At 41.0% G+C, this 22,672-nt stretch overlaps 1 protein-coding gene across 1 annotated transcript; it reads right to left on the reverse strand.

The window, feature by feature from the left end:
- Positions 1–1,815: 1,815 nt before the first annotated feature.
- Positions 1,816–20,802, reverse strand: EFCAB3 (EF-hand calcium binding domain 3). The gene is made up of 9 exons (XM_036339617.1): positions 20,793–20,802; positions 15,783–15,887; positions 13,820–13,963; positions 12,452–12,523; positions 11,256–11,376; positions 8,286–8,479; positions 7,748–7,932; positions 5,342–5,464; positions 1,816–2,674 (listed from the first exon to the last, which is right to left on the reverse strand). Exons 1-9 carry the CDS (start codon positions 20,800–20,802, stop codon positions 2,348–2,350), a joined length of 1,281 nt encoding a protein of 426 aa, XP_036195510.1. The 3' UTR covers positions 1,816–2,347.
- Between the last annotated feature and the right edge of the window lie 1,870 nt (positions 20,803–22,672).

Consider the following 22,672-nt stretch of genomic DNA (forward strand, 5'->3'; position numbering starts at 1 on the left):
TAAATATTTTCTTCCGAAAAAATTTGGAAGACATGGCTGAGTCCTCTATCGTTATCAGACTTCATACCACCCTATGTTACAGAGGAGCTAAGGGTCCCTCTGCTGGTGAGTAGTGAGAACTCTACCAGCTCAGTGGGTGGCATGGGTTCAAAGGATGTAAAGGTTAAGAGCTCCAATTTGGATTATTGCCTTGGGTGTCAACCCGGGGCAGAGGTAGTTAACTGTTTCATGCTCTTCTTTCAGTTTCAATCAGTGGAAATTTTGGTTGGTGTAAGTATGTGCTCTGGAACGGAAGGGCTTGGGGAAAGCACCTTGCTGTCATAATTTGCTTTCAAGGTTTCATAGAACCTGGACAGCACTTGCAGCAGCCCTAGGTAATTGAAAAGGCTGGTTTTAAAACTTTAATTTTAAAACAGATTTTCCGTTTTGTTTTTACTTATTGTAACATAAATATGTACTTATTATAGAACGTTTAGAGGGTATAGGTAAGACAAAAGAAAAAATCCCATCTCATCCTTCATTTAACCCATTAAACATTTTGGTTTATATCCTTCCTTTCTTTTTCTAATTTATTTGTAGAAATAACTTTTAAGTTACTTTCAGAACAAACTGCTCCGTGCCCCACTTTTTTTTTTACAGCTTCATAGAGGTATAATTTACATACAATTAAATTCATCCACTTCACGTGTACGGTTCAATGAGTTTTTGTAAAAATCTGTATTTGTGCAACCACCATCATAATTAAGTTTTAGAACTAACCCATAAAGTTCTCTCATGCTTCTTAGAAAGTGTAGCCTGCTTTTAAACTTAATAATAGCATGTGGATATCATTCTTTTGTTTGAAATATTCTTTTACAACATCATTTTAATTATCCTGGTACTGTTTTATATAGTTGTATCACGATTTATTGGACAGTTAGACTTCTTTAAGTTTCTTACCTAAAAATTCAACATGATAAACATCCTTATAACAAAATCATTTTGTACATTCATGGCTATTTCTTTAGTAATAATTTCTAGAACTGGAAGTACTGAGTCAATGGTTATAATTAGCTCCATTACTAAGCTCTGTGAGGTCAGGGCATTTTATCTGTTTGTTTACTGTTATATATCCAGATCCTGGATCCGGGGTCCAGCATACATAGTATGCAACTCAATAAATAATTGGCGAATGAATGGCTGAGTACCCATTGCTATACTGTATTCCATCAGAGAGATGCTAGTTTATACTGTCACCAACAGTATGTGGCAATTTAATATAAAGAATATATTACTGTACATTTTTTATTTTCCAGGACAGATCTACTTAAAATATTATTTTATTATCCCCTTGGTCCAAGGAAGTATCCCAAGAATTCTAATATTTTGGCATCCAAATTAAATCTCTTAGATTGCCTGTTACACTCGCAGCCATACAAAAATAAACAACTCTTATCAAACTATAAATCTTTTTTATATTTAGATGGTTTTGAATATTCAAGGTAACACAAAATTACTTCAAGGCTATTTTATTAAACAGTTTGCTACCTTCATTCTCTTTATTACTTTTTCCTGGAATGTTATAATTTTACATTATAAGCCACTGGCACCATCAATATGGAACATGTCCTTTCCTTTTTCTATTATTTATTTTTTCTTTTTTCTATAATGTAAAAAGTGTAATGGGTGATATACACTTAAACATGATTAAAATAGTAAGTTTTATATACGTTTTCCACAATAAAATAATTACAACCCCCAACTTATAATATAGTTATTATGTGCTGCTTTATTCAGTGTATTAAAGGGCAACAACAAGAAATGTAATGGGTGAGAAGGGCTGTTTTTAAGAGGGCCTGAAGGTATGTGGCTAAATGAGCCTTAGGAACACCCACATTTAGTCAAGACTCCCTGGGGAATGGTGATATTCCCTGAAACGGAAAGGTCATTGTCATCCACTGCCTCAGGCTACCCTGGCAAATAAAAAAAAAGACCCTAATGCCATTTATAGTCACATAAACTCAGATGTTTATTGCTGAGAGGGCCCTTAGGAGCTCACAAGGGTAAATAGCTCTGTGTCCAGGTAAGTGCCTGCTTTCAGTTTTTCTCCTGCCCAGGCAGTGTTGAGCCAGAGCCAGATGGGGGCAGCAGAGGGCAGCTGGTTGCTAGGGAAATAACTGAATGACATTTATTTACTAGAAACAATTAGAAAAGGGAAGCCATATTATGACTTAAACTTTTTACTGGTTAGAATTTAAAAGATGTCAACATTTCCAGCTGCTAAGAATGTACTAAAAATCAAAGAACCATAATTTTGATATCTATGAAAAAGTAGAGTGAAATGAGCTGCTTAGAAAATGTAGAAATTTCATTGTCGAGACCCTTTGAAACCTTTCCGTTTTCTTTTTCTTCCTGTTTCTATGTCACATTCACTGGTATCCGAAGAGGAAGGGACTGAAGAATTGTGGAAGGAATTTCTATGCATGCAGGCATCAAACAACCTTAAGTCCTTTGGGGAAAGTAATTCTTGGCAAACATTCCAGGACCATGTATAAGTAGAAAAGGTTTCATAAAAGGACTCATTTTTAGTGTCTACTCCAACCAAATCCCCTCGGATCTTATGCCAGAAATTTAGCATTTCTTTCCGGTGCTCAAGAGCAGTTCCTAAGTTATAGATTTCTATAGCTCTCTTCACCTGTAATGAGAAAGCAGAAGTTTACAGTTGTTATCTTAAAATATCTTTGATTGTGGACCACAATTCTAAATATCCTGAGAGTTATGTTGAAAGTCACCGAGTTTATATATTGGAGGTGCCTCTTGAGGAGTTAGGAGTTGATGGACAATGAAAATAAATTACCTTGGAATAATGAGATTATAAGAAATTTTATAAGAATATTAATAATACAATAGACTAAAACAAAGAGGAAATGTGGGATGGCAATAGGCTCTGACTAGAAGAGGAGTGCCAAGAATGGCTCTCAGTCCACCCTAGGTTAGGGAGGGAGAAGATGCTGAGCTGCGTAGGTCCTTAAGGATTTTGTAAAATTGAGAGTGGTGACGGGAAGGTGTTCCAGGGAGAGGGATTAGTATAAGCAAAGGCTCAAAGGCAATAATAAATATCCTGGTGTTGGTGGGGAAGGGGGGTAGTGCACTTTGCTATTGCTAAAGCATCAAGTTTAAAGTGGGAGGGAGTGATGAAGGCAAGGCAGGCAAGGCCTGCTGTACCAGTGATTGGCCCTTAGACTTGGTCTCCCTTAGGCTGGGGAGAACCCTTTCCTCAGTGAGAATCACGCTGTAGTGAACCACTCTTTCTGATGGCTGTGAGATAAATTCCTCGATTGTGTGGAGCATGAAATATACTTGAAAACCCTGTCATCGTGAGAGGGAAGCATTCATTCTTAAGCAGGACAGTGATATAGTTGGATCTCCTGTGTGGAGAATGGGCAGAGGGGAGCAGCTAAGAGGTAGGGCTACAAGGTTGGAGATTGTTGTCAAGGCTGGACCTGATGAAGGCTTCGGTTAAGGCAGTAGGGATAGGATGGAGTGAAGAGGACAGATTTGAAAAATCTTCAGGGGAATGAGAATAGCCAGATTTGGTGATTGGTAAGTGTGAGGAATGAGGAAAATGTGTAACTTAAGGATGACTCCTGGCTTTCTAGTTTCAGTGACTGGGAAGATGGTAGATATCCACATCTGAGATATTCACCCAAGGAATAGCCAATTTGATGCAGATAATGAATTTGGTTTTGGACATGTCAAGTTGGATATGCTATGAGACAGTGAAGTAGAAATGTCTAGCAGTCAGAGAGGTAAGACAGAAGTACTGGAAAGAAGTCCAGACTAGTGGCAAATTTATAAATTATTAGTGTATAGGTGGCAGTTGAAATACGTAGGGTAGGTCAATAGTCCAAACAATACTCATCCCAGCTTTTCCTTCGATTAATGCAGAGATCCCCAATATTCTGCTGTGACTGGGTTACAGGTATGCCAAGTTATTGATCTTCCCAAGCATCTCAGCCCTTGGGGCATCTGGTGTGCCAGCCTGGAGGCCTTGGGCTCTCAGTGGCCTTCATTGAAGTTACATTTATCACAACAATTACTACCGCTCATTTCCTTCTCCCTGTCTTCCACCCTTACTCTAAGCTCTGTGAGGATAGGAACTGTGTTTTTTCTCTCTGGTATCTCCTAATCCCAGAACTTTGTTAACAGTGGATAAATATTTACTGAACAAATGCGTGGATGAGCGTATATAATGAGAAGAGCAGGAGGATGACACTAGAAAACAAGGAAATATTAAGACTTAGGGATGAACATTCAGGAAAGAGGAGAGAAAAGGACACAGAGCTACAAGGAGAATTGAAGATCCAGTATTGTAAAGGCCAAGGAAGTAGAAAGTGTCAAGGAGAGCTTTGTCATTAGTGTCAAATACAGAAGGGAGGCGGAATAAAATAAATACACCTCAGTCTGTCTCTGTGGACTACAAAAGTAACTAAGAAGTCAGGTCACAAAAATAGACAGGTAGCATAGACTTGTGGTTACAAGTGTGGGTTCTGGAGCCAAGCTGCCAGTGCTTATAATTCTGGCTCTATTATTGCCTAGCTGTGTGCCTTTGGGCAAGTCACTTAACCTCTCTGTGCATATCTGTAAAATGATAAGGAATGATAACAGTGCCTACCTCAGAGGGTCATTGTGATAAGTAAATGAATTAGTGCATGTGAATTAGAGCATTTGAAGAACACAATGCGTGGCACCTAGGAAGCTCACTTAAACTACTGTCCTATTATTCTTTTAGCTGTTGTAATAAAGATGCTTTAACTCATCATGATTCCTTGAGTGTACCACTCACTGTGATTGTTCGTTTAGTATCTTAACTAATAGCGATTTCCAGCATGAAACAAATTAATGTCCCAGAAATGATGCTGGGTATGGCTCCATAGGTGATTAGCAGGATAAATTATAACAGTTAACATTGGAATCCATTTGATTATAGAGCAAGAAATGTCATTATGCCCAGCTGGTGTGGCTCAGTAGTTGAGGGTTGACTCATGAACCAGGAGGTTACGGTTTGATTCCTGGTCAGGACACATGCCTGGGCTGCTGGCTCAATCCCCAGTAGGGGTGTGCAGGAGGCAGTCAATCAATGATTTTCATCGATGTTTCTCTATATCCCTCTCCTTTCTTCTCCGTGAAATCAATTTTAAAAGTAAAAAAAGTCATTACAACAGGTAAAAATTAGAAATGATCTATGTCTTATTTTAAAGACAGAGGAGAAAATACCCTCTTGGTTTTATGGTTATAGTATTGAAGTGGAAAATATTTTTGTCAATGCTTTCTGGGAAGGCATTCAACTCTGAGTACTCACATGCGGTTTAAGAGCAGCTGCCTCAGTCACTGTCCATTTCTGCTTTTTCTTCAACATTTGGTCAATGGTGAGGATCTCAGTTGGGTAGCCGGAGGGAGAGTCGGTAAGCTTTATATTTGCTGCCTTGATGCGCATTTTAAAAGAAGGTTAGTGATGTATTTTAGTTTGAATTATACAACAAAGACATAATAAACAGAAGTATATTGTATTATGAAAGGGTTTGTTATGATTTATAAGGTTATTGCTAAAGCACTTCTCAGGTGTTTTGGGGTACCAGGTATTGTCCCATGTGTAGATGGGCATTTAGCAAATTCTCTTTTATAATGATAAAGCCTTCTCATAAGAGAAGTATTGACTTTGAGATGATTTATGTATGGAATGGATATAGAGGGTAGAGAGGAGCCAACTCCATCCTTACTCAAACTTTCCAAGCCATCACACAGCACTGAAATGAATATGCTCCCCACAGAGTACAATGTATATTACTCCCAGACTTCTCATGGGAACAAGCCATCCATGTTCCTTATTCCTGGGCTGCTGAACAATACAGTAGAAATCTTGTGAATATGCTGATTGCTTTTGTGAAAATGTATATTGCCTAATTTCTTCCAAACCTTCAGTGCTGTTTGATATTACTTCTCTTCATTCACTGTTAACAGTCTTCATTGTAACCACTAGAAAACTAGACCTTCATACTCCCTCAGATTGTCTCTTCAAGGCTATCTAATATGAATCCTTTTTACTCTTCTTTCCACTTTAGGATTTCTCCATCCTTGAACCTGGTTTTTCCTCCTTCCCTCTTATATGTGAGTTTTTCCTAATTTCCAAAGCCAAAATCTCCCACTGTGTCTTTATTTGTTCTCTGGACCGTATCCCTTCAATTATCCTCTTTCCAGGGCCAACTTCATGGGTGTGTGACCTATGCAATTACATAGGACCTCAAACTTAGAAGGGCCCTGAATTCAGCTTAATGTTCCATGGTTGCCGTCTTTATGTTCTTAATAATTTTGGACAAGGGTCCTACATTTTTATTGTACACTAGGCCTTACAAGTTAAATAGACAGCTCTGTCTCTGCCCCTCCTTTATCCAGTTTCCCTTTTCATTGAGCAATGGTTTTCAATGTTGGCTGCATGTTGGAACTTTAAAAAATACTGATAAACCATATTGTCAATGATATTTGCCTGTGGGTGTGACTTCATTTGGAGAGCTGAAGACAAAGTCTTGACTTTAGGTCATTTGTGATCATCATGAGACTCATTTAAAATTTTTTATTTTTATTTTACTGTGGTGAGAACTCTTAACAAGAGCTCTATCCTCACCACTATTTTTAGTGTACGATACAGCATTGACTACATACAGTGTTGTAGAGCAGACCTCTAGAATTTATTCATATTGCATAATTTTGACTTCATCCCTATTTGATGAGCAATTCCCTATTTTTTTCTCCCTCCTCCTGATTCTGGGACTCTTAAACCTAAGCCTACAGGGACCTTATAGGCATGTTATAATGATGTGAGCCACACACGGATCTCTGAAACCCAGAGATGCTCCACCGGTGGGCTAGTCTCTAGTCAAAGCCTGATCTTGTCTCTAAGGCTGGAAGGCCTGTGACAAACCAGGGTAAGGACAGAGCTTGAAAAAATATCCAGAAACTAGGGCATACTTGCCTGAGACCTTAAAACTCATGATGATAAAGTGTACCTTGAGAGGAGGGAAAATAGATTAGAGGCAACAGATCTTGAAGTAGATCCAGAAGGTTCAGCTGGGAGTATAAATGAGGTTCCAGTCCAAGGGCAGAACAGCCCCTCCACCACAACATTGTTCCTTTGGGTTGTGTCTGGCCCAACCACCATCTAGAGCCAGTTGAGGAAGACCAAAATGCAGCTTCTGGTCCCCGAGTTGATGGAAGAACAGTTGGAGGTAGGACCTGAGGGCCTTTTTATTATTATTCTTGTATTCCCCACCCCCCAACCCCGAAACCTAGGATTGTATTTTTCAGTAAGTTTAACTATTTGTTGAAATTAAATATTTATACCTGAGCTTAAATTTAGGACTATGTCTATGGAATCTGGTTTGAAATAAAATGACTAAAAATATCTGTCATTAAAAAGCATGTTACTAGTTCTGTTAAGTTAGAACTTAAAAACGCAAGTATTTAGCCCGGCTGGCATGGCTCAGTGGTTATGCATCGACCTATGAACCAGGGGGTCACGGTTTGATTTTGGTCAGGGCACATGCCCGGGTGAGCTGGATCCCCAGTGTGGGGTGTGCAGGAGGCAGCCAATCAATAATTCTCTCTTATCATTGATCTTTCTATCTCTCTCCCCCTCTCCCGTCCTCTCTGAAGTCAATAAAAGACAACGCAAGTATTTAAATTAACTGATGTGACAAAATCTAAATCTCACCTGTGTTTTCCAATCTCTTTTATGGAAAAAGTAGTTATCAAAAAAACTCAGAGGCTCCTTTCTCCTAAGCATTTCTAATTTATGCATGTCTTTGAATGGCTTTCCCACTACCAGCCCATCCATATTAGGAAACAACGGAAAGACGGGTATTTTTGAATATGGGTTATCTGAAGGAGGATTGCATCCTAAAAAGATAAAAAATGTTATCACACACACAAAAAAATGTTATCACAAATAATAAGAAATTCACATGAAAGACATACATGTGGCATCTATTTTGCTTTGTCTACACTTCTCTGTGCCATGACCTATTTTCTTTACTCTCCTGTGACCTCCACCCCTCCACTTCCTGAAGACTCTCAGCTTCATCCAGGTATCTGAGCACTCAGGAAATATATACATTTTTGCTTTCAAATGATATCTGGGTAGATAGGCTGTGGTCCTGCTCTTACAGCACTTGGCCTCTTGTATTTATTTCTGACCATTAATATATAAATAAATCCTTTACAATAGAGGGGAAAAAATAAATGGCTCTTACTCCTGAGCTCCTCAAGATATTTGAATAAATCCTTTTCTTTCATTATTGCAATCCGAGTAGCATTAGCAAAGGCAGTTGTGCTTGAGGTCAGAGGTGTGCATATGTCTGTCTTAAATCTCCTTTTTCTATAATCTGTAGGGGAGGGATTCCACAATATTCCTGCAGTGGTTTCTTGGAATTTTCTTTGAAAATAGCTAAAATAAATAAAGGAAGAAAGAAATCCAGAAATAAATTTAAAAAATGCTACAGTTCTATTGAAAAAGTGCTTGTTAGACAAATGGGGGGTGGGGGAGGGGGAGAGTCAAATTTCAAGTTATATATGCTGAATAAATTTATTTTAAATTTAATTTGCATAGTCATTCACTATTACTTACTGAATGCCTGTTTCTGTGACATTTATAGAATATCTACTGATAACTGCCACAGGCCATCTGACTACTTTATTTATTTTCTAGAGGTCCAGTGCATGAATTTGTGCATGGGTGGGGTCCGGCCAGCCCGGCTCCAATTGGGCAGATCGGGGCTGGGCCTGTTGGGAGGAAGAGATGGTGGGAGGTTGGCCGGCCGGCCGGCTGGCCGGCCCTAATCAGGTCGATCATGGCCAGGCTGGCTGGGGGGAGGGGTCACAGGCGATTGGCTAGCAGGCCCCACCCCTGATTGGTGTGGGGGGCAATCGGGGCGGAGCTGGCTGGGGACAGGGGCTGCAGGCCGATCAGTGTGGTAGAGGCCCACTGAGGGAGGGGCCAGCGGGGGGGGGGGTCCATAGGAGGTTGGCCGGCAGGCTCCTGCCCCTATTGGGATAGGGGGGTGATCAGGGGTGGGGCCAGCTGGGGGGAGGGGCTGTGGGCCGATCGGGGTGGGGGGGCCGATCGAGGGTGGGGTGGCTGGTGGGAGGGATCACAGGAGGTTGGCTGGCTGGACCCACCTCCAGGTCAGGCCAGTTCACTGGGTGCAATGGGTGTCATAATGACAGGTCATTTCAGTCATTACAGTGTTCCAGTCATATACACTCTAGTGTATATATGTATACACTAGAGGCCCAGTGCACAAAAATTTGTACACTCAGGAGGGTCCCTCAGCCTGGCCTGTGCCCTCTTGTAGTCTGGGATCCCATGGGGGATGACCACCTGCTGGCTTAGGCCCACTCCCCAGACCTAAGCTGCAATTGGACATCCTTAGCGCTGCTGAGGAGGCGGGAGAGGATCCCACCACCACTGCTGTACTGGCAGCCGTCAGCCTGGCTTGTGGCTGAGCAGAGCTCCCCCTGTGGGAGCACACTGACCATCAGGGGGCAGCTCCTGCATTGAGCGTCTGCCCCCTGGTGATCAGTGTGTGTCATAGTGACCAGTGATTCCCAGTCGCTCTGGTGTTAGGGTCAGTTTGCATATTACCCTTTTATTATATAGAATAGAGGCTTGGTGCATGGGTGGGGGCCAGCTTGTTTGCCATGAAGGGTGTCCCGGATCAGAGTGGGGGCACCGCTGGGGTGCCTGGCCAGCCTGGGTGAGGGGCTGAGGGCTGTTTGCAGGCTGGCCACAGCCCCTTCAGGGTGGGGTCCCCGCTGGGGTGCCTGACCAGCCTGGGTGAGGGGCTGAGGACTGTTTGCAGGCTGGCAAAGCCCCCAGCAGGGACCCTCACCCCATGAGGGTGTGGCCATCCTGGGTGAGGGGCTGATGGCTGTTTGCAGGCTGGCCACAGCCCCCAGCCACCCAAGCTCCCAGTGGAGGCTGGCTGGAAGCAGGTATCTGGGATTTATTTGTCTTCTATAATTGAAACTTTGTTGCCTTTTGCGGAGGCCACAGCTGGCAGGAAGCTTGGCTTCCTCCATCGCCGGGGCAACCAAGCCTCCAGCTTGCTCCAGCTCTGTGGCTGCTGGCCGCCATCCTGGTTGGGTTAATTTGCATATAATCGCTCTGATTGGCTGGTGGGCGTGGCTCAGGCATAGCAAAGGTACAGTCAATTAGCATCTTTGTCTTTTATTAGTGTAGATATATATTTTTAAATATATTTTTTATTGATTTCAGAGAGGAAGGGAGAAGGAGAGAGAAAAATAGAAAGATGAATGATAAGAGAGAATCACTGATTGGCTGTCTCCTGCACACTCCACACTGGGGACTGAGCCCACAACCCAGGCATGTGCCCTTGACCAGAATTGAACCTGGGACCCTTCAGTCTGCAAGCTGATGCTCTATCCACTGAGCCAAACTGGCTAGGACCCATTTGACTATTTTATATGTGTAGTTCCTGTGCTCTGGCTTCCTTCCTCTTTCCCAAGACCAACCAGGTAGTTCTTGGCTGGGTAGCTCAGTTGGTTAGAGCGTCATCCTGATATGCCAAGGTTGTGGGTTCAATCTCGTCAGGGCACATACAAGAAGTAACCAATGAGTGCAGAAATAGGTGGAACAACAAATCAATGTTTCTCTCTCTCTCTCTCTCCTCTCCTCCCTGCTCCCAGGAAAAAGACTCATTTGGGTGTGAGAATGCTTCCTCATCTTCCATTCATTTTGTATCTGGCTCTGCTCCACTCCAAAGGCTACTTCGGGAAGTCTGAACTTGCTGTGCCTTCTCTCACACTCAGAGGACCTCTTGGAAGCCCCTAGTAGTTCTAGCATGAATGGGAGTGTTTGTATTTGAACTAGACTTCCAAGCCCACCCCAAATCATCCTTGGAAAAGTCTTATTTTCCTGGGATTCCCTAGCTTAAGGTAGGAAAGGCTGAACTTTCTTAGCTGTCTTAGGTCCTTAGTGGGGACTGGAGATGGTCTGAGGTCAGCCTTGCAATTTCAGAGCTGTGCAGTACTGTGGGGATAAAGTAATGAAGTCTCATGTTGTGGCACACGACCATCTGCCCACACATCTCCTTTGTTTTGGAGCAGACCCTGTGAAGTAGAATGTTAGTGAAAGGAGACTGCCTTGTTAATATCCTCCTAGGTGCTTCTGAAAAGGTCCTTTTTGCCCCTTTGTCACTTACCTTACTAATTCTATTATAGCCTTTCTGGGTAAGGCTGAAATCTCTACAAGCTTTGATAGAATTTCAAACAACAGGATCCCTGGGTTGCCAGCAAAATCTAAACACTTGTCTTTTTCTGGAACTATGAAGGGGAAAAAAAGATTCAAAATGTTTTCTGGAAAAAAAATCATCTATCAAAGAAGTACTAAAACGACAGTCTTTTTTATTGTATTTACAAAATTAATACCAAATCAAAGACTTGAGAATTTTAGAAAAACTTTCAACATCTGTTCTATTATAGAAAGGTCATTTTTATTATTGAACAGACAAAATAATCATGGAATTGAGAAAAGACTCTTAGTTCAATGGTCTCTAAGTAAATTTAGTAATACATTTAACACAAACATGAATTATATGTTAAGGACAATTGTCCTGTTCTAGGTAAAGGAGTGGTTGGTAAATAGAGCTCTGGCTTGCAGGCAAATCCTTGTTACTATAGAGGTACTTGAAGCAATAAGTTCTGTTTGCGCTAAGGACAGTGCATAGCCTATGAATGGGTATATTTTCAAAACAATATACAGTATCTGGAATTCGGAATGTATTTATCCTAGAAAACATGATATGAATAGGATTAGATTTTCCAAGGCACCTGTTAAACTCATAAACAAACCATTAGAGGACTAATAAAAATATTCACTTTCATATTATTTATAACCTTATGTGAGAACATGCTCTCTAACCTCTAGCAGACTCTCCACAGCCCTTGCACTGAGGGCAGAGGCTTCCCCAGGGTGAGGAGGATATTTTGGGGGAACAGTAAAGTACGTACACCCAAATTTGCATGAGACAGAGCATTTTTCTTTTTTCTAAATTTTTTTCTTTTATAAAAGGAGTGCCTCTCAAAGTAGCACATGTACTCAGTAAAGAATTAAAATACTATAAAAGGTGTATTTTTCTACACCACTGCCTGAGTGCTCTCATTAGAGATCAAAAAATAGTATCTCCTGGAGAAGGACTTGCTACAGTTAAGTTAAATCTAAAACTGTATCAATTTGCTCAGCAAATACAGTTTGGGAGAAGCAGTACAAAAGTAAGTCACATTCCCAAGTACACATTCTTGATATGTCTCCTGACTGGAGGCTGAAATGAATGATATTTACTATGCAGTGAATTGCAACTACTCCATCTGCTATATATTCCGTAGTATCTCTACTTACCCACAGCTCTAAGGAAGCGGTCCTTATCTGTTAGCACCTTTATAAAGTCTGAGAAATTCACTTTCCCATCTCCTGCAACAGAAATCTAAGCCTCAAAACAAGGATATAAGATGTATTTTAATTATCAAATTATATTTTAAATATAAAAATTAAAACATCATGGACCATCTAATAGTTAAAATCAGAGCATTTTAGGGTTGGAGATGTGCTCAGGTCTTCTTGAAGTGGTCTTAGACACTAGTCACCCACAGTGCATCGAAGCAATGGTGGGGTGTAAACATCAAACCAGGGGCTCCTAACCACGACAGTCCTATCCATTCACTCCTTTCCTAGAGACTTGCCATTTTGCAAGGAACCCACCCCTGCTTTCCACTCTATACCTCTAACATTTCTATTATTATAACATCCCCAAGTTGCACATTGTTTCCTCTAAAATTAAGTGCTATTAGAGTTGTGTGTGTGTGTTTCAATGAAAGAATAGAAAGATTGGGCAGTTAGTAGAAACAAGTGAAGCTTTAACTAACTGGTGACATCGACTCACATGGGGAACTGATGCAAATTGAACAGGGCACTGGCAGCTGGGTGGGGAGAGGTGTGAGAAAATAATATTCTGAATATATTTCCCACACAACATATCAGTTTGGGCTACTAATCAGTAGGTCAGTATGTGCAAAGAAAACATTATCTACATGCTATAAAAATATCAACAAACAGCCCTAACCGGTTTGGCTCAGTGGATAGAGTGTTGGGCTGCGGACTGAACGGTCCCAGGTTTGATTCCGGCCAAGGGCATGTACTTTGGTTGCGGGCACATAACCAGTAGGGAGTGTGCAGGAGGCAGCTGATTGATGTTTCTCTCTCATCAATGTTTCTGGCTCTCTATCCCTCTCCCTTCCTCTCTGTAGAAAATCAATAAAATATATTTTAAAAAAATATCAACAAACATTCTGTGGCATTTGAAATTCAATATAGGTGGGTTGTAATGATGGAAGGAAGATTTGTCGTAATTATGATTCATACAGAAACAAAGGGCTTGGATTTCCTTGACAACATGGCATTGTGAAATTGTCAATGCCTTTGCATCTGTTATTTTAAGGCGCTCTCCAAAATGTACATGATGACAGGTAATCTGAATTCAATATTGAAATATGGCAACGACTTTTATTTTCCACACAGGATTTTTCAAAGAAGCATTACATTGATTTCATAACTTGTACACATACCTCACTGATATCCTTAAAGAGAAACCCATATATAGGTACTTTTGGCAAATAAGTGAGGTTCATTTCTCATGTTCATAAGGTCACTGAGAAAAATATATATTTAAGGAAAGCTTTTATGAGAAAAATAAGAAGTTTAAGTACTCACCGTCAATATCAGCATATTTTAATTCATTATAGACATCATGCTTGGTTAGATGCATTCCCACTTTAGCTAAAGTGCACATCATTCCATGAAAATCAATACAGCAGGTTTTATCCTTGGTAAAGAAGTTGTAGGCATCTTGGAAGGCTGGGGAAGTGGAATTAAGTTAGGACAGTTGTTCAAGAATACATACATATTCTAATGGAACTAGGACAGACAATACAGTTGATTGGAGATCATGTTCTGAAAATATATTGAGAGAAATATGAGTACTTAATAGACATTCCTTAAGAAGGATAGTGTCCTTGCATGAGTTTTGAACTGGAATCAACTAGTTGGTGGAAAACCAAACATGTAGGCAAAATGACCTTTGAAAGATGTCCACACCCTAATTATTGGAATCTGTGAACACATTACATTACATGACAAAAGGGATTTTGCAGATGTAATTAAAATAGAGGATCTTGGATTATCAGAGTAAGGGCTTGACCCACTGTTGCTGGTTTGAAGATGTGGGAGGGCAATGTGATATGGAATGCAGAAGGGACTGAGAAAGGCTCTTGATTGACAGCCAGCAAGGAAATGGGGACTTCAGCCCTACAACTGTATGAACTGAATTCTGCCAAACACCTGAATAAGCTCAGAAGCAGATTCTCCTCCAGAGCCTCCAGATAACAGGCCAGGCTGACCAACACCTTCATTTCAGTGTTAAGGCCTGGAGAAGAGGAACCAGGCAGCCCACCTGACTTCAAACCTAGAGAAATCTGAGGTCTGTATGTGTTGTATAGACACAAAGTTTTTTTTCAAAGAAATACTCAATGCATTAATTAACTGGAGCCAAAATTACAATGTAGTTTCTAAAATTAGCAAATGAAGAAATAAACCCAGAACAAAGTATATCCCAAATGGCACCAAAATAAAATATTTCATATCACATTCAAGTGTTAGCATCTTCATGTACAAGAGTGATTAATTCTATAGAGATAATGATACCTGCCTTCTAATTGTGTCTAAAGTTTACATCTTTCTCCCTTAATGAAAAGAAGGCTTCTCTAGGGCTGGAACCATCTCTGACTTGTTTCTATTTTTCGTAGTATTTTGAGCATGTTAGTAGGCATTCAGGCATTAATGCAGCTTCATCAACAATTATTTATTGCATGCCTTCTATGTACCAGAGGCTGCTCTAGGTGCCGAGGAAACATTTGTGCACCAAACAGAAAAAGATCTCTGCTCTTTCATAAATATGTAAATTAGATAATATGTTAGAAGGTAGTAAGTGCTATAGAAAAAAAGAAAAGTAAAGGTCAGGGGACTGGGAGTACCAGGGATTGAGGGATAGGTTGCTTGTATTAAATAGGTGAGAGGGAGTGGATATCTGAGAGAAGAAAGAGCTAGAGCAAAGGCCCTAAGGTGGATGGGCCTGGCATGTTCCAGGAGCAGCAAGGACATGAGTGTGGCTGGAGCAGAGTAAGTAAGAGGAGAGGAGGAGCAGGAGAGGTCAGAGAGGTAATGTGCATGTAGGCATGGTTATGTTTTAAAATTTATTTTAAATTTTACATCATATTGGTTTTAATTTGAAAAAATCTTAATTGACTTCAGAGAAGGGAGGGAAAGAGATAGAAACATCAATGATGAGAATCATTGATCAGCTGCCTCCTGCATGCCCCGTATTGGGGATCTAGCCCACAACCCAGGCAGGTGCCCTGACTGGGAATCGAACTGTGATCTCCTGTTCATAGGTTGATGCTGCAACCAACTGAGCCACCTGGCTGGAGTGGAAGATGTTTACTTGAAAATAATCCCCCTTCCTTCCCACAAAGTAGATATTGAATTAAAATTTCTCTCTCTCAAATAACAGGGCACAGTAGAAAACCCTTGAAATCCCTAATCTCTCAGAGAAAAAACTTATCAGATATATTAAGGGGCTTTTGTTTATGTTTTCATTTGGGGGAATGATTCTCTTTACCTTGAATTTGTGAAGCACTCAACTTCCTTTCTTTGTGCCCTAATTGGCATGGGAGAGATCCTGGTACAACTTTATCCCTGAGAAAAGATTTGAAAAGATTGAATACTTATTTGAAACGAGCAAATATTAGTTCCATTCATCAGTTTTTGCTGGCTGGAATGATTGTAAGCATCACAATATATCTACAGTCGTACCATCTAAGGGACCTGTTAGTCACTTGCCAGAAGCTACAGGGTGGACAGTGAGAAAATGTTGGCACTGAGGTCCAATTCCCTCTGTTCTTTACTTGCCCATCACCCTTACCCCCTTAAAAATATCTGATTTTTTTCATTTTACAAAAGAGGAAACTGAGGCTCAAAGAGAATAAGTGGAAGACCTGGGACTCAAAACAAGGTTTATCTGACTCCAAAGCTCAAGAATCCAAGCCTTATACTATTTAAGCTGTTTCAAATTTTTAACTAGTTTAAGTAATCTTATGGTGAATATCCTTATAGCAAAAGTTTGTATCCATGATTATTTTATGACTTTAATTGCCAAATTATATTTTTTACAAGCATATGAAAACTAGAGGTAGATCTCTCTCTCTCTCTCACAGCACAGGACTGGGAATGACTGGTCACTATGACACACACTGACCAAATATATATATATATTTGAGGCCTGGTGCATGAAATTTGTTCCGGGGGGGGGGGGGGCGGTCCCTCAGCCCAGCCTGCACACTCTTGCAATCCGGGACCCTTCAGGGGATATCTGACTGCCGGATGTCCCTGCGGGATCGGGCCTAAACCGGCAGTCATACATCCCTCTCACAATCCAGGACTGCTGGCTCCTAACCACTCCTCTGCCTGCCTGCCTGATCATCCCTAACCACTCTGCCTGCCTGCCTGATTGCCCCTAACCACTCACCTGCCTGCCTGATCACCCTTAACCACTCTGCCTGCCTGCCTGATCTCCCCTAACTGCTCACCTGCCTGCCTGATCGCCTGCCTGCCTGCCTGATCACCCCTAACTGTCTCTGCCTCAGCCACAGTGGCTTCGTCCGGAAGGACGTCCAGAAGGTCGTTCAGCTGTCCGGTCTAATTAGCATCTTACGCTTTTATTATTATAGATAGATATTTTGTGTAAATTTGCAGTACTTATTAGTATAGGGGCATAAAAATATATTATGAAAAAATGGGTTTGCTTATAATATGGTAATTTCCAAAGTAAACTTATAATAATTACTAGAGGCCCAGTGTACAAAAATTTGTGCACTCGTGGGGAGGGGGGGGGAGCCCTCAGCCTGGCCTGTGCCCTCTCGCAGTCTGGGACCCCTTGGGGGATGACCACCTGCTGGCTTAGGCCTGCTCCCCAGGGGATTGGGCCTAAGCTGACAATCAGACATCCCTCTGGCAGCCCAGGAGCCCTTGGGGGATGTCCACTTGCCAGCAGGGAGCAGGCCTAAGTTGCAGTCTGACATCCTTAGTGCTGCTGAGGAGGCGGGAGAGGCTCCCACCACCGCCGCTGTACTGGCAGCCGTCAGCCTGGCTTGTGGCTAAGCAGAGCTCCCCCTGTGGGAGTGCACTGACTACCAGGGGGCAGCTCCTGCATTGAGCGCCTGCCCCCTGGTGGTCAGTGTGTGTCATAGTGACCAGTCATTCCCAGTCCTGTGCTGTTAGAGTCAATTTGCATATTACCCTTTTATTATATAGGATAGAGGCCTGGTGCCCCGGTGGGGGCCGGCTGGTTTGCCCGGATCAGGGTGGGGGTCCCGCTGGGGTGCCTGGCCAGCCTGGGTGAAGGGCTGATGGCTGTTTTCAGGCTGGTCAAGCTCCCCCCGCAGTGAGAACCCTCACCCCATGGAGGTTTGGCCAGCCTGGGTGTGGGGCTGATGGCTGTTTTCATGCTGGCCACACCCCCTTTAAGGTAGGGGGGTCCCCACTGGGGTGCCTGGCCAGTCTGGGTGAGGGCCATTTTCAGGCTGGCCACCCTCCCCACCTCCCCCAGCAACGGAAGCTCCCAGCCTCTCCTTTTCTTCTTCTTTTTTATTCTGGGATTGATTTACCTTCTATAATTTAAACTCTGTTGCCTTCAGTGGAGCTCAAAGTCCCGCGGCAGGCGGGAAGCTTGGCTTCCTGCTTGTTCCAGCTCCGCTGGCTGAAAGCAGGTATCTGGGGTTTATTTATCTTCTATAATTGAAACTTTGTTGCTTTCAGTGGAGCTCAGAGCCGGCCAGGAAGCTTGGCTTCCTCCATCACTGGAGCAACCAAACCTCCTGCTTGCTCCAGCTCCATGGCTGCCGGCCGCCATCTTGGTTGGGTTAATTTGCATAATTTGCATATAGTTGCTCTGATTGGCTGGTGGGTGTGGCTTAAGGCGTAGCAAAGGTATGGTCAATTTGCATGTTTGCCTTTTATTAGATTAGATTATAATTTTATAAATTAATTTTATTTAAAATACATTTAGTGCCCTAACCGGTTTGGCTCAATGGATAGAGCGTCGGCCTGCAGACTCAAGGGTCCCAGGTTCGATTCCGGCCAAGAGCATATACCTTGGTTGAGGGCACATAACCAGTAGGGAGTGTGCAGGAAGCAGCTGATAGATGTTTCTCTCTCATCGATGTTTCTGACACTCTGTCTCCCTTCCTCTCTGTAAAAAATCAATAAAAAATATATTTAAAAAAAAACTATATGAAAAAATAAATAAATAAAATACATTTAGTTTTGATATGAGTAGAACTAAAAGTTTTTAAAATATGGGATGTCTTAGTTTTTTTTTTTATAAGAAGCAGTTTTAAAAAATGACACTAGGAGAAATACCAAACATGGTAGTTGAATTTTAAGTTATGGTTTATGAATTTACTACCCTCCATGTATCTAGTAGATTCAACTTATTTTCAAATAGAGACTTAAAGAAAAAGGAGGCAATAGGGTCTCATAATGTACCATTCTCAACTTTTTTGACATGTAATTTTATCTAATTAACCTTATTTTTTCAGCTTTTACTAACATTGATTTCTTCTTCTAGTATTTTCTTTTTATTTCCTACCTGAACTTCTGAAAACTCAAGTTTGCCTTTATTTGGATAGGTTATTTTATATTTACTGTATATCTAAAGATAAATAATTTTTTGGCATTATATAAAAGATGCAGTTGTTGCAGAAATACAAAGTTCTCAAAAAGCAAGAAAGAGCCTGGCCGGTGTGACTTAGTGGTTGAGCATCGGCCCATGCACCAAGAAGTCACCCTTCAATTCCTGGTCAGGGCACATACCCAGGTTGCAGGCTCAATCCCCATTAGGGGAATTGCAGGAGGCAGTTAATTGATGTTTCTCTCTCATCGATGTTTCTATCTCTCCCTCTCCTTTCCTCTCTCTCTAAACTGAATAAAAATATATTTTTTAAAAGAAGCAAGAGGAAAATAAAAGGCCAGGCAGTATAAAGTGTTGTTTGTTTGTTTGTTTTTAGCTAAATTTAAAAAAAGGATAGTCTTGGCAGAATTTCAAGCCTTATCTTGGATCAAACATGGGAAATAGTGTTATTATTTTATAACGTTTTAAAGATTTGGGAAATCTTAGATTTGGAGCAAACCCCGTCTAGCCTCACATCTCATGTAGGAATTCAATCTACATGTGGTATTATCTAGACTTTGCTTGATTACTTTCAGTGACAAGGAAGTCACTACTTCAATGCAGGATGAGATGAAGGGATTGGGCTACTACAAGGTTGTCTTATCCGCATCCCTCTGGAAAAGTAGTATCTTCCTCTAGCAATGGCAGGGTCAAGGATACTAGGTCCTAGCCCGTTTGGCTCAATGGCTAGAGCATTAGCCTGAGGGCTGAAGGGTCCTGGGTTTGATTCCAGTCCAGGGCATATACCTTGGTTGCAGGCTCAATACCCAGCCCTGGTTGGGGTGGGTGTGGGAAGCAACCAATTGATGTGTTTCTCATGTCGATGTTTGATGTTTCTCTCTCTGTCTTTCCCCCTCCCTTCCACTCTCTGAAAATAAATGGGGGGAAAAGGATAATAGGAGAAATACTCTCAAAGTGGCAAAGAAAATCGATAATTGTGAGAGAGGAGAGAGGCTTTTCTTATGATTTGGTAATGAACAGATCAGGCTTTCACTTTCAGTTATTAGTGGCTACTGTTTATTGGAATTTGTTATCATCAGACTAAGACAAAGCTAATGTTAAGTGTCACAGGCAAACCTCCCTTCCTAATTTTAGTACAAGCTTAGGTCAACCCTAATTTGCCAGATTTCATTTTCTTTTTCTTTTTGATGTTGTCCTGCCCGGCCACCTGCTTGAGACAGCCCATAGCACTGCTCTTCCCACAGGCCTGCTGCCTCCTGACCTCCCACACTGCCATCTTAAACTAGATTTCATTTTACTGGCCATATTTGAGATACAGACGTTTTCTTTACACTCTGACTTGCTTAGGGGCTTAGGTCTTCTTTATGATCCTCTAAATGTATTATCTTTTAAAATGGCACTCAAAACGTCTTAATGTATAACTGACAACTTCTTAAGCCCTCTAGGGTATTCTGTCCCCTCACACAAAAATAGCCTCTCATTTGGGAGAACAGGAAGGAGAACTCTTTGTCTCTCTAATCAAAAAGAATATGTATACTTTTCATAAAAATCTTTATCTTCAATTCACATTTGTTTCATAACTCAGTTTATCCCAGAATAAATTTGTTGTTGTTAATCCTCACCTGAGGATGTTTTTCCATTGATTTCTAGAGAGAGTGAGAGGGAAGAGAGAGACAGAGAGAAACATCAACTGGTTGCCTCCCACAAGGTATCAAGCCTGCAACCGAGGTATGTGCCTTGACCAAAATTGAACCCGGGACACTTCAGTCTGCAGGCCAATCCTCTATCCACTCAACTAAACTGGCCAGGGCTCACAGAATAGATATTTTGAAGAGCATTCTAACGTGTTTCATCACAGCCTTTATGGATATTTAATATATTCATCACCTTAATAACTCCTTACCTTAATATATTTATCATCTTAATATGTTCATTACTTACCTCTTGCCATGGGCGCTGGGTATTTTTGTTAGAGGATCCAGCCTAAATTTTGACTTAATGTCAGAAACTGCCATTTGGCCAGTAACTCTGTCTGGAATTCAGAAGGTACAATTAAGGCTCACAGATTAATTTCTCTATAGTACAACTTTCTTTTGCAATGTTCTCAGCTCAAGACCTGAAATTTGAAGTCCAGGGCCTCAAGGTATGGTAAGATGTATAAATTAAAGTTAGAGGTTTGTGCAAAGTTGGAAAGCCATGTGGAAGGTCCCCTTGGAATATGTAGAAAACATTATTTCAGGACAAAATTTATTTTTGAAATCAATGGGACATTTCATGTTATAACTGACAGAGAATAAAATGTTATAGCACTTCCAAAATACTTACCTGTTTATATCTTGGATACCTGTGTAGTAGTAAGTAGATTTTTCCAGGGTTTCCTTCTGTGAGATCCCTCTGAAACCCATGTGATTTATTATGAACCCATAGATCTTAAAAGTAGAATAGGAGTGGGATACAGTGCTGTTTTGTTACCCTACACCGTCCTGAATGGACTCAACCACTCTGGCCTCCCTAGTCCTTCTTTTCCACTCTGCATAGTTAGAGAGTTGGGGCCTATGAACCAGAAGCTGGGATGGTAGGGCTTCCCACTTTTATTGTTGGTTTTATCTCTGCAATGATCTTTTCAAAATGTAGAGTGTATTAGGTGGTTCATTGAGAAGAAAACTGGGTTACTGACTTAGGAATATTAGACGATTATATACTACTAAACTGTGAAGAAAAAGTCTCTGGTTAGAGTTCAATCAATTTTCCAGGTCTTCATCTCAGAACCAAGAAAGCAGTTGTTCCTAAACAACTCAATGACATGTGCTGAAAATATGGAAACCTACCACAGAGCTGGCACTCCGGAGAGGATCACAATTTAGGCACTTGAAAGGTGCTGTGAAGTCATTCTCATGGCTCAAAATTATCATTCCTTTAAAAAACTACTTTCAACATCTCATAGAGATTATACATTTTTTTTTAAAAAAGGACTCTGTAGATTCCCACAAAATTCATATATTTATCTATTTTTAGACCATGTTACTTACCACTTCTGGGCTTCAATCAGATCAAGAATCCCATAAAGGGTTTGTTCCATCATACAACTGTGACCTCATTCACTTCTTAGGCACAGGCTCAGGGTCAGAATGACCCACAAGCTCCTTCTAGCTTTAGAGCAACTGTGTTTTCAATGTGGCTCATTCAGCACCCTTGAGGTATGTGTGGGTATAAATTACAGAATCAGAATGTTGACAACATTGGGATTTCAGGGAAGGCGAATTAAAAAAAATACTGTATTAATATATTTTTAATATACTTTCACATTAAACATTAGTGAATTGAAAATTGTTCAAGTAAAAATTTTACCCAACACCTTGTTTGAATGGTGATTAAGAACAATTTCATTGATTGTTTAAACCTAGGAAGAGGGACCAAAAAATAAAACTCTTATTGGTTTGTAGTCTATAGTATTATTGGAAAGAGAACTTTAAAAAGAGCAATTAAAGAAAGGATTATGATCGTTTTAATCAGAAACTTTAATATTCAATATCTAATATGTCTCGCGATATTGTAAATCCCCAGCACTGGAATTAGGTGTGTGTTTTGTTTTTTATAGTAACCACCCTGATACCTCAGTGTGGTTGGATTTGCATTTCCCTAATGATTAGTGATGTTGAGTATCTTTTCATATGATTGTTGGCTATTTGTATATCTCCTGTGGAAAATGTCTATTCATGTCTTTTGCCCACTTTTAATAGGTTTTTATTATTGTTGTTGAGTTATAGTTCTTTACATATTCTGGATATTAACCTGTAATCAAAGATTTGTGATTTGCAAAT

Source organism: Myotis myotis, unplaced genomic scaffold (assembly GCF_014108235.1).
Source record: "Myotis myotis isolate mMyoMyo1 unplaced genomic scaffold, mMyoMyo1.p scaffold_m19_p_17, whole genome shotgun sequence".
NCBI lineage: Eukaryota > Metazoa > Chordata > Mammalia > Chiroptera > Vespertilionidae > Myotis > Myotis myotis.

Bases quoted from the DNA above. Each gene is read 5' to 3' on its own strand.
- EFCAB3 (XM_036339617.1), bottom strand. The intron at 12,524-13,819 runs GTGAGTACTTAA...TTTCTGTTGCAG, and splicing joins AAAATATGCTGATATTGACG to GAGATGGGAAAGTGAATTTC. The intron at 8,480-11,255 runs GTAAGTGACAAA...TATTTATTTTAG, and splicing joins GCTATAATAGAATTAGTAAG to CTATTTTCAAAGAAAATTCC.